The sequence below is a fragment of the Tetrao urogallus genome (assembly GCF_951394365.1).
Source record: "Tetrao urogallus genome assembly, chromosome: Z".
NCBI lineage: Eukaryota > Metazoa > Chordata > Aves > Galliformes > Phasianidae > Tetrao > Tetrao urogallus.
In genome coordinates this window covers 46791765-46804404 of record NC_136816.1, presented here as the reverse complement: position 1 = coordinate 46804404, position 12640 = coordinate 46791765, and the positions used below count along the sequence as shown (strand labels likewise).

The 12640-nt window shown below is 35.2% G+C and overlaps 1 protein-coding gene across 1 annotated transcript in view; it reads left to right on the top strand.

Moving 5' to 3' along the window:
* KDM4C (lysine demethylase 4C) overlaps window positions 1-12640 on the top strand; it is a gene marked incomplete at both ends in the record, with an annotated part of 281788 nt that overhangs the window by 239198 nt on the left and 29950 nt on the right. Inside the window, one exon of the mRNA XM_079548519.1 lies at window positions 9958-10143. Within this exon, the coding sequence (XP_079404645.1) occupies window positions 9958-10143 (186 nt within the window). The remainder of the gene's footprint in view (window positions 1-9957; window positions 10144-12640) is intronic.

Below are 12640 nucleotides of genomic sequence, written 5' to 3'. Positions count from 1 at the left end.
CAATCTGACTAAGAGAAATAGACTCCTTTGCTTTTTCTTTGTGTAAAATATTTTCACTAGTCGTAAGTGTTGCAGTGGGAGAGAGTATATCTTGACCCTTTGTAGCAGTCGTTGCTAAATAGTAACACTAAGCAAATCAATTACATGTCCACCAGGATGTGAAATGGTTCCCAGTGTGGGAAAGCACAAAATGAGAAATGTCGAAGATAAATCCAGAAAATCCAACTCTTTATAGTCCTAATCATTGTGCCCGAAAATCCGGGTAAAGAAGATACTGAATAAATTAAATATGTAAAAAGTAAATGTATACGTTTTGTTATTTATCAAAATCTGAGTTAAATATTGAAAATAGCTGTACGAGGCATACGTAGCTTGTTCTAAAAGTAAGGCCTCCTATTTATTTCCATGGAAATGACAACAAGGAATCCAGTAATACTGTATAATAGAGCAAATTCTCACCTACAAAACACTATTTTTCAACACAGTCCCCACCAGTAGATGTGCATTTTCACCAGCAATGAACAAGAGCCTGCATGCTTGCGCTCGTAAAAATCTGCACCAGCAGAGGTGACCCACTGTTGCTGTTTCCAGTGCTGAAATGCACCAACTCTGCCACATTGTGCTCATATCCATTGTTTGATCTCCAGAATCACTCAGTAAACAGTGATGAATTTCAGTGGGTGCTGTTTTTTCTGCATGGAGGAATTCAGTGACACATTTTTGTTCCATACGCACGTTCATGTCAGATAGCATTTTTTCAGATTGCCCCTCTGCTGCCATCTGTCTCACGACGCCAGAACACCAACATTCGCCTCTGGATGGAGCAAGATAATAAAGTAGGAAGCATTATATATGACATAGCTCTTGTATATGTTGTATGTGAGGTGGTTCGCTTCTTGGCCTTTTTGGTGAGGGTTGAGTGTTGTATCATCTGTTTTGTGTTGGTATGTTGCAAGTAACTAAGACATTATTAGGATGATTATATGTATTATAACCAGGTTGGATATTAGGAAAAGCTTTTATGACAGAGTGATCGGGCACTGGAATGGGCTGCCCAGGGAGGTGGTTGAGTCACTGTCCCTGGAGATATCTAAGGAACGTTTAGATGTTATACTGAGGGACATAATCTAGTCGGGAAATATTAGTGGTAGATGAATGGTTAAACTCAATGATCTTAGAGGTATTTTCCAACCTTGGTGATTCTATGATTCTATCATTATTCAGATTATGTTTGAATTGCATTTTTTTCAGTTTTCCATGTGCTTTTATAGTATATTTCATATTGCAGGAAGTAAACAAGATTCTAAGCTTCCACTTACTTCAAGTTAGAGCTGATAATGTAGTAATTAGACCATTGTAATGCTAGCTCATGATTCTAATGTGAAAGCTTTCCATTCCAGCCTGCGTTCTTGTGTAAATTTCTGTTCATGCCATAGTTAAAGCTTCCAGTGTGAACTTCTACAAATTTGATGTTACATGTAAGACATGTTAGGTCCACATGTGGTGTTTTTTTTCAGTACTGAACAGTCCTTTTAGAGAGAGCCACAGAGTGATCTAACTCACAGCAAATTATTGTGAAAGTGAAGGATGCCTATCACTGCATAAGTTTGTCAAACTATTATTAGAACCACAGAGAAATACAGGAACAAAATTAATGTTCTGACTTGCAGGACATTAATCTGTCCTTCGGCCATCTCCTTGCTTTGTCTTGAACTGCAGTAACATCTATAGCAAAGAAGAAACCCTACAATAACTATGTATTTGATCTATTGTATTGTTCATCTTGGATGCCAATAATGTAATTTATGAGACATCTGATGGAAATTATGCTTCACATATGAAAAATACCTGTAATCAAAGTCCTTAGGACAAAAGAGTTTAAATTTGTGTGCATTTAATGCAGTAAATTTAAAAAAAGAAAAAAGAAAAAAGGCTTACTTTCTGAAAACTGTGAAGCTAAAAGCAAAAAACATTTAAAATAAATGTTAGTTAATTTAGCTATTAGCCTTTTTCTTTCTTAAGAGCCTCCATGAAAAAAGGATGTTTTCTAATGAATGCAGAATGCATGTGTGAAATTTAGATTAATTTAGTTTAACAGTTTATTTCACCTTTCCTCACCTTATTTTTCCTCTATTTGCTTCTTTCCTCTTTATCCCTCTCCCCGTTTTTGTTCTATTTCCATTTTTTCCTTTCTTTCCACTCCACTTTTTTTTTTTTGTGTGCCTTCTACTCTTTCCTTTTCCTCCTTTACTTTCTCTATTTCTTTGCTTCTTTTTTCCTATAAGCATGAAAAAATCTCAGTCTCTTCCCATGTCTCAGCAAGATAAATGAACTAATTTAAAACATTTTCCATGCCTCATCTGTCCACTCCACAAGCTGTCAATGAGCATGGATTGGAAGCTTTCATGCCAATAGTCCACATCGAGCAGTTGTATTATTTTGAAATAAGAATGTTGTTTCCATGGCAAAGTTGGAACTCTTGGACTGTGCTGACATCCACATACTTCTGAGTTTATGCAAGAAAGATGATACTTGGTGAGATTTTTTGACGCAGAAGGTCATTTGTCTACCTGATAAGTTAAAACTATCATACTGTTCTTTTGTTTTATATCTGCTATGGAAAAGCAATGGGAGGAAACAAGAGATGGGGAAAAAATAACATGTTTAGAACACAATTTCAATTTTTGCTTCTGCATTTTTGCTGAGACTGTTTTAACCATCAATTATATGAATAGTTAATATGTTTAGTTTTGAGAGTTATGGTTTGACAAATTTTTGTAATGACTGAAAAATGCGAGATGTTGCTCACCCTGTTTGCAGTGGGGCCAAACAAGTCTAAATATTTATTAAGTGATGTTAATGCAAGAGCCAGAAATAAGGGAAACACAGAAAAAACTTACGTTTCCGAGATACTACAAGCTGATTCATTTTAGATTGTGGAATTTTTTAAACTTCTTATACATAATACATTTCAGTTTGTCTTTAAAGAATATCATAACTTTTCTGTACTGCCTTATCATTCTGGCTGTTCACAGATGACACTATTTACCAGTGAGGTATAATGTTGACTTCAGTTTTGCTGAAAAATAGACTGGCTTTTGGCTGAAGGCTTAATGAATAATCTTTTCTTCATAAGCTGAGCAGTCCCCCAAGGTTTTCAGAACTGAAAAAAAATACATCTTCCTCTGAGACCGTGATGCATGTTTAAATTTTATGTGCCTTGAACTGTTCCCAAAATTGAAAAGCAAACAACTCAACTCAAAAGCCCACAGCTACTCCACCCTGGAATAGTCCTTTCTCCCCTGTTTTTGTTTGTTTGTTTGTTGTTTTTGTTTGTTTGCTTGTTTTTTGTTTTTGTATGGAAATAGCATGGCTCACTTGCTCAAGTTACTGTAAGGGTGCCAGGTCTTTCCAACCCAGTGGCATAACCTCACTAAACTGCTGTACTTATCCCTCTTCTCTAATAGCATATTTTGTCCACAATAGCTTCTCTTCAACAGAGAATAACTTGACAAGCAGCTGTGTCCTCATTCAGTGAGCTTCACAAGCGTAATATTTTCCTTCCCAGAGGCAAAGTGCATTCACCTACATAATTGGCCATGACCCCTTTTTGCCCAGAGGACACGTACTGAAGTCCATTCCTATTTTCTAATCTTTTAAGACACAAGACAGCATGTTACTGTCATGCTAGTAGGTAGATGAAGCTTTGATATGTGTACTTGTATTGTCATTAGAGGTTTCTGTTTGAGCTTGACAAGATTCTCGTTTCTGAACGTTTGAACATACATGTCTCCAATTCTACAGAATTGCTTTTTTAGTTTATTTTGGCTTATTCTAAACAAAGAGTGTATCTTTTTAGTTTGTCGACATCAGCATGTAGACTAGCTATCCTAAGGAGATGGAGAATCCATTATATAAGAGATGGTAGTACCTTTATTTTGATAATGACTTTCTTTTTTTCATTTCAGTAAATCGCTTGCAGGATACTGCAAAGAATATAATCCTTTCAGTGCCACATCACAGTGTTCTAATTTTAACTGCTCTCTTATTAAAATGTTGAATTCTCTATGTGTGTTTGTATGTATTCACATAAAGCACTATAAAATAAACCATGCAGAGACAGTGATCTCTTGTGCACAGTCTGTAAATAATGATACCACTTTTTAGCACAGTACTTTGCATTAAATGACAATTCATGAAGAGGTGGAGCCTGAAATGGCCATGCAATTTCTTAAAATAATTTACTCATTGTCTATTCAAGAATCTTCTGAGTTAGCAAGTTCTACGTGTCTTCTATAACTCTTTATTTTGGGTAGTCATTCTTTGTCTCTTTCTAAGCTTGACAAAGTCTGTCACTAGAAACTGGAAAAACTGGAATCGCATTTGCAGAAAAAGACTTGTGGATCATGGTGGATGAGATTTTGAAAATAGATACCTTTGCAGCAGAGATGGCTAAATGCCATCCTGGGCCATCAGGCTCCAGTGGTTGGTCCACTCTTTCCTTTTGTTCGATGGCTGCACATTACAAGAAAGATACTAACATCCTGGAGTAAGTCCAGTGGAAGTTCACTGAGGTGGCCCAGGCTAGAGCACAGGACATACAAGGCTGAAGAAACAGTCTGTTCAGCCTGAGGAGGAGCTGCCTTTTTGCAGATATCTTAATGGTGAAATAGCATCCTGGAAATAAATACAAATAAATTACTTCCTTAAATATTAAATATAGCATACTCATGGCTATTGTGGTGAGTAATGCTACGTGGATAACAGTTCAAGCTCTAACAAGGTCTTTTATTTCTTCCTTTTTCCCTCAAAAGTTTATCTTTTACTAGTTAAGAAGATTACATGGACCTTATCAGGTACTTTGTAAAATATGAACCTGTTCATCAAGTATTCTGTTTTCTTTGATTGTCTTTTAACCTACGGAGTGCGGATTTTTCTATTGCAGTCACAGAATTTGTGTTTCAGAAGATCTAAGTTTTTGTTGATTTGTTTAATGTTTTAAAAATTCTACAACGTAAGTTTGTCTTTTGTTGCCTATGAAATGTGATCTGTTGGAATTTCAGCAGTTTCATTGAAACAGTAGATGTATATGTATCTATTCATTGCTTTTGGCAAATCAAGCTTAAGGAGGGAATGTTTAGATTAGATATCAAGGGGAAATTTTTCACAGAGAAAGTGGTGAGGTGGTGGAACAGAGAGGCTGTGGATGCTCTGTCCCTGGAGATGTTCAAGGTTGGATGGGATCCTGGGCAACCTGGCCTACTACCAGATCTGGAGGTTGACAGCCCTCCCTGTGCCGGGGGGGTTGGACGTTGATGATCCTTGAGGTCCCTTCCCACCCAAAACAGTGATTCTGTAATTCTATGATTAACTCCCTTACCAGTTCTTAACACTTTATATTAAAGCAGTATGTGTATTTGCTGTAATTTTATGATCTCTTCCTGCTTCATTCAAAACTAAACAACATAATTTCAAAGTCATGACTAGCAACTTCAGACATTCAGAGTGTCTTAAATCTACATTATTTCAAAGGTGTTAGAAAATAATTGATTCTTATTGATGCTACATGATGTTGTGTTTACTTCTCTCTGGAAAGTATAAGTAAAACAATTTCACCTATATTTAAATATTGTTTATCAATATTTTGGAATATCCCACACTTTAGGCATGCTGAGCAGTAGGAAACTACAAACCATTTCCTTCAATCATTGTTTTATTCTTTCCCATAACATACTGGTTTTTATGTTTGAAATACCAGAAGGATGCAAAATAGTCTCTCGACTCTTTGTCTACCAACTTTGTTGGTGTTATATAATTGTGAAAGTGTTGAACAAAGAAGTGGAGTAGATGATGAATGATCTGAAAAACTTTTTTTCTTTACAGATTCTGATTCTAAACTCTGTCAGATTAATAGCTGTAGTATTCAGCGTTATTTTAATTTATCTGGAATAAAAGGAATGATAAAAAGAAAAGAGCAGTGAGCGTGTTTCCACAGAAACACATTATGCTCTCAGCCAAAACTAAGTGCTGACCTTGTATTCTGAAAGATGGTTTTGAAGAAAACTTGCTTGCTGATCATAGAATCATAGAGTTTCCTTACATAAATCATTCTTCTTGCAAAAGTATAGAAATACTTCACGTAGAAATCAGTACTCCAGGTTCTTTCCTAAAATCCAGTCCCACCCTTTTGCCACAACCATCAGACTGTACTTACTTTCATAAATCCTTGCTTCAGAAAGCAGTGTTACTGTGCTTAACTCATGATCCTGTTAGGGACTGGATATATAGAGATTTTTTTTTGTAAATATTACTCTATTCAAGAGAAGTAATATCAGATTGTTTATGTAAGAATGCATAAAAATCATTATGAAAGCTATCAGCAGTCTGTCTTCAGCAAAATACTGTCATCCAGTTTTCTCAGAATGAGTTCTTTAAAATCCATTCTGTTTATGTATTTGCAGCCTGTTAATATTAAAGAGCTGTTCCATGATTATGAAATCCATTTATGACTGAATATTTTTCACTTTGGGAGCAAAAAGAGGTCATTTCACCATCTAGAAAATTGCAATACATTTTTCTGTCCTATATTCTTAATCTTCAATTATATAAAAAAAAAATATTTATTCCCCAATTTATTTTGCATCTGGATCTCTGATTAAGATTGCTCTTGAGCCACTTCCCTGACTGTTTCTGCTTCTCAGTAGTATTTAGGAAGCATTAACTCAAAATTACATTTTTCTTAGTTATCTAGAATGTTGAATTTACTTGATCTAGGGACCAGTTTTAGGCTAGTGGAGAACTATCAGTTGGATATGTTCAACACAGGTTTATTTTAGCAAACGTGTACATGTCAAGCTTTTTATTTTCACAGATAGGAAGCTTATGTATCTAAATACAAGGCTAACTCAGACAGAAAAGTATTAAGATTCTATCTTCTGCAAGATTGATTAAAGATCAGTTCCATTCTAAGTAATACTTTGAAATTCAGAAACATCAGACTTCAGACAAGGGCAGAGAATGAGGGTGAAACTTCCCTCTTTACAACTGTTGATTCCTTCTCTTCTCTCAGAATTTTGATGTCTTTTCCAGTGCTTGCATGATATCTCTTCTTTTTTCTTGATTATATTTTTTTTAAACAAAGCGGAACAAAACATTTGTATCACTTTCTTTGGTCATGAAAGACTATAACAAATATAAAAATGTGTCAGCATGGGAACAAAAGATGAAAAAGTCTGTTTGAATTCATATACAGTCAAGCCCCAAGTGATAGGGTAAGAAACACATTCTCATTTAGAAGCTACAGAGGGAAAGACATGCCAGTATGGTCAGACATGGCTGTTAATATATAGAGTTTGGTATGTAGCTCAGCTGAGTTTCCAAAAGTCTATGCAGAGCAGATTTTTATAATTTATTTTGTTGTTTATTTTTTAAAAAATTAATCAAATACTGTAGATTAATTGGCTTTCATTCTGAAAGATGAAGAAGCTTTATTTCATAACTTTGAGTGGGGAAACATTGCCTGATACAGTTATGCAAGCTGTGAAATTGCTGGCACACGTGCCTTTTATTTACACATGTATGTACTTTTCCAAATTCATGTGTAGGTTGGAGACAATGTAAAGCTACTGTACATTCACATCATTACTTTCACTGCTGCACAGTGGACAGAGCATATAAAAATAATGAGAAATGGTTCACTATTTAGCAAACTTGATTGTTCTTGTACTTACTGAAAGAAGACATTCAGAATTTTTCTTGTAGCTGAAAGTTTATTCTGCATATATCATAACATTTGTGTATTTGGTCCCTTACTCATGCAGCCAGCGATTTAAGGAGTCACTTCCTGCAATAACGTACTTCCCTAAGTTACTGCTCATTTACCTTCTCAGTGCTGGTTTGTTATCATTTCCCCATTCTTTGTATTTTGTTTGATCTGCATTTTTTTTTCTAGTCAATACATGTAGCCATTTTTGTAGATAAAATTAAGAAAAAATTAGTTTATTTAATTCATTTCTTACTTCACTCTTTCATTCTTATTTTGGTTAAGCTGACTTGTGAATTTGTGTAAAAAAAGTAAAATGAGCCATGTATTTTTATGACTTCAGTGTCTGGATATTAAAGTATGATAGATTTCAGTTCTGTTTTCATTCTGGAATTCCAATTTACTGAGTTCTGAATTTGTACCTACAAAAATTTCCTCAAGCTCCTTCAGGAAACAGTTGCTTTATGTATCTGAAAATGCCTTCATGCACATGAATACAAACACTCAATGTATTGTCAGCATAATCAGTTAGGCCCTGGGACATTTATGTGGATGGTGAAGTCATCTTACTAGTCTTTCAGACCTAATGCTGTTATAGCATGCTAATCAGGGCCATTCAGCGAACAACGGACAAAACTTTTAACTAGATGTCAGATGCTGCTCTTGTTTCTGGGTTTCTTGGCTTTCAGGGGTTGACTGTAAGGGCAGAATTGGAAAGTATTGAAAGTTCAGAGTGATGCATGAACTAGAACGTTGCATGACTGATGAACTTGACAGGTCTAGAGCTTACAGAAATCATAATATCAATCACCGAGTGCCAGAAGCCATTGAAATAAAGAAGTGCTAACTCATGCAGTAAAACTTCTGCAGGTTTCTTAAGAATATAGAAATTGATAACCAATAAAACAAAATTATGACTCCATGACTCTATCTAGTAACTTGGAAAGAAGAATTTGGTGTAGATTAATATGAAATGCTTTGAATTATTAATTATACAGTAGAAAATAAATCAAAATTATTTTTAATCCTGTTCCCAGAGTAGGCAGACAAAATCATGGAAGGAATCCCTACACTAACAGTATGCTTTCAAATTATAGTAGATTTTTTTTTCTGTAGTCTATAACAGCTGCACTAATTTTGCGATCTTCAATTGTAAGCATTGTTTTGTTAGCCATGATGAGAGTTGTTGCAAGGTAATTCACATATGCAGTATGACACAGTTACCACAGACATTATGAAGTAATTATTTGATTTAGCATGTTTGCTAGTATCTTCTGGTGGCAAGATACTGGCATGGTGGGCTGTTTTTTGAAATTTACTTTACCTTGCATGCAGCCATTCATTTGTTTCATATGGGTGGCTTACTAACAAAAAGTTTGAGGCAGAGCCAGTAAGAAATCTGAATCACAGCAATAATGACAATATTTTGATGTAGCCTCCATTCTGGGAGAAGGAATAATGTCTTGGCACTAGTAAGGCTTTTGATATAATGTTTCTATAAATGAAGTGGAGAATTACGGCCTATGTAATTACCTGCATATTAAAATACACAACCAGTAAAATCCAGACTGGAAAAAATGAAAAGGGACATGGGAACAGCCTTCAGCTGTGGAATTATGTGAAGGCATGAGATAAATAAAGCATTTCTAATTGTAACACATTAGCTGAGGGTATGGTAGAAACCATTGCATGACCATTTTGGATTAGCAGTCTTCCAGAGTCTATGGATACATGTACTTATTCCAACTTCAAAGTAGGGAGCTAAGTTAAATGATATTTGAAAGTCCTCTCTAGCCCTGCTTTTCTGTGGGAATACTCTCTTTATTTTTGAATCTTGCACTCACTTTGTGCAAAATTATATAAAGGCTTTTCAGTTCACCTAGCTTAAGAGGTGTAGGTTAATTCCAGAGCAGCGTATGGAATTTGAAATTAAACTTCTATAAGGCTATTTATCAGTTTTCTTACTGTAGAACCAAAACAGATTGAGTTTACATAAAAAGAAACAAAAACACTGTATATCAATTCTCATATTATAAAGTTACCTTGCAGTTCATAAAAGTTTATTCTTTCGCTATGCTCATTATGAGGTATAAAACGTAAGCAGTGAAGCATAAATAATTCTTCAGTCCTAGAGATGCTTGCAGATACCAGTGGAATTGTGGTAGTATGGTAAATATTCTCTTTATTTTCTACAGAAATGTATTTTCTGCAGACAGAGAGTTAAGAAAACCTCTGGTGCCTGCATTCAATGTTCATACGGACGCTGTCCAGCCTCCTTCCATGTGACCTGTGCCCATGCTGCAGGAGTGCTGATGGAGCCTGATGACTGGCCGTATGTTGTCTACATCACTTGTTTCAGGCATAAGATCAACCAAAATGTGGTAAGGAATTTGTTTAATGATATGTTGCAGAATTAAAATATGTTTTCAGAGAAAATGAAAGAAGGGATCCACGTAATGTATAATGGCTTCATCTGATATATTTCCGGGCATAAAAAAGTATTTCGTCTGGAAGGTTTTTTTCTCATTATGTTATCTGGTAGAAGTAATACTCAATATGCTAAGAACTTTTTTGCATTAGACTCATTGTTGAATATGTTGTTTTGACAGCAGCATAAGTGTCTGAGTTCTCTGTTTTGTTAGTGTGGAATGTATTGAAAATACCCAGATCATAGTATCTTTCAAATACTCTCAGATATCGAGTGATGTGGTGTATATGTAAGTTCTTTGTACCGCAGCCAAGCAATGCCACGCAAATATCCAGTTATAATCATTATTTCATCTGGAAAAGCAGCAGTGATATGTCATGAAAATTCATATTATTTCTATATCTTTTTATTTCTAGCCGATGCTGAGGAAGCACTTTTGATTTTAGATGAGAAACAAGAAGAATTAGTTACCACAGTCTCGTAGGTTTATTATCTAAAAGATAAATTCTTAATGAATTGTTACTTATTTCAGAGAAATCTTGCAATGTGTCTTGGGCTTTTAAGAGTGTATTTTCTTTCCGAGCAAACTAGAAGAACTTATTGTGATATCATTGAAGAAATAACTTGATACACTGGTGAAGTTGAAAATTCTCAAGTTTCAAACTCTTAATATGTGCTTAATCTCCTCTATACACTAAAATTGAAATAAACCCAGTTATGTATGTATAATGTATATCTTTCTTTCAAGAGACTGTCAGTGAACCTTTGATCCTAACAACAAGACTGCTGGAACATAAGATCTCCTTTTAAGTGTAATAAAATGCCTCCCAACTAGAGTGATGAGCCATCCTGAGTTTCAGTCTGCTGATGGTTCATAAAAAGGCAAATGAATCGTATGTCCCTGTTTAAAATCTCCCCAGAAATGTTATGTGTTATAAAGATTTTTGTTTTCAAAAAAAAAAAAGTAAGCATGTAAAGCCAGTACACTTTGCATTGTTATTATGTCTTCATACATTTTTTATAAAAATGAGTTTGGTTTAAAACACAAGCAAACTGCAACCTTTATCTGTACTCATAACTTAAAGTCCTTGGCTTGTTTAGAAAATGTTACTCACTAGTTGAAAATTACTGGACCAAAGCATGGCCAATGAAAATACAGCTGTTCTTCCTAAATGTTTAATTGTATTTCTTCTCAGACACTGAACAATTACTCCAGGTAGTGAGATATTCATCAATAGCTGGGAAGTCATTACTTGATCAAATAAATTTTTCTACAATATGCTTTCTTTTGTATCCACTTCATGTATATGTTGTGGCTACTGCTCTAGCCCCTCAGTTTTTCAAACCTCCTGTAATGTATTTGTCTATTTCACTAGCAGACCCTTATTCTCTCCGAAAATGACAAGTTATTTTCTTCACCTATTTTTTTTATGATACTGAACGTGCTGTTATGGATTATTTCTTCTATGTATAGTGCTAAACAAGTGGTAAATCTATCCTAAACAGACTTTTTTTTTTTTTTTTTTTCCTGGTAACTCTATATCCATGCTAGTTATTAATGAAAATACCTACAAGATATTAATGAAAAACATATAGATCATTTAAGCAAATTTATACTTTCTATCTAATATAAAATATTGCAGGCTTCAGCACTGTCATTTGACTTTTAGCATGCACTTTCCCTAAAAGAGGGGAAAAAAAACTTTAAAACAGCTATTACTTTGAAAGCTTAGAAGTTAAGTGCATCCTTGCTCCATTTAACACAATGGTAATAAAGTGGGAGGGATTCCCCCCAGATTCTCAGAGATTTTCAGGACTTGTTTTTGGTAGCATCAAACAGAAAAAAAGTGTGAAGAAACAAGATTTTGTGTAGCTGTTTTAAAGTGTTTGTGTGGATGGTATTCAAAATTGATTGGAGTGAAACTGAGCTCACCTTTTTGAAAAAAAATCTTCATTATCTTTTTTCACTTGGCTCAAATCAACGTCAGATGTGCTGAAGAGAAGGAAAAATAGTGTGTGTTTCTTTCTTTGTTCTTCCTTGGACCTGAGTTTGGGAGGACCAAACATTTTGTTAAAGAGAGTTTTTCTGTGGTAATCTTCAGTTAGCCATGAATGCAGTGGATTGAACCTGGCTGGCTGCTTGTTGCCCACCAAACCGCTCTCACTTCACTTCCACAGCAGGGCAAGGAGAGAAAATAGGACGAAACAGCTCATGGGTTGAGATAAGGGCAGGGAGATTGCTCACCAGTTACTGACACAGGCAAAACAGGCTTAGCTTGGGGAAGATTAATTTAAGTTACTGCCAATTACTGACAGCAAAGCAGTGAGAACTAAAAGCAAACTAAAAGCACTTTCCCTCCATCCACACTCTTCTTCCTTACACCCCCTTCCCCGAGCAGTGCAAGGGAATTAGTAGTGGAAGCTGTGGTCAGTCCATAGCATTTTTTCTC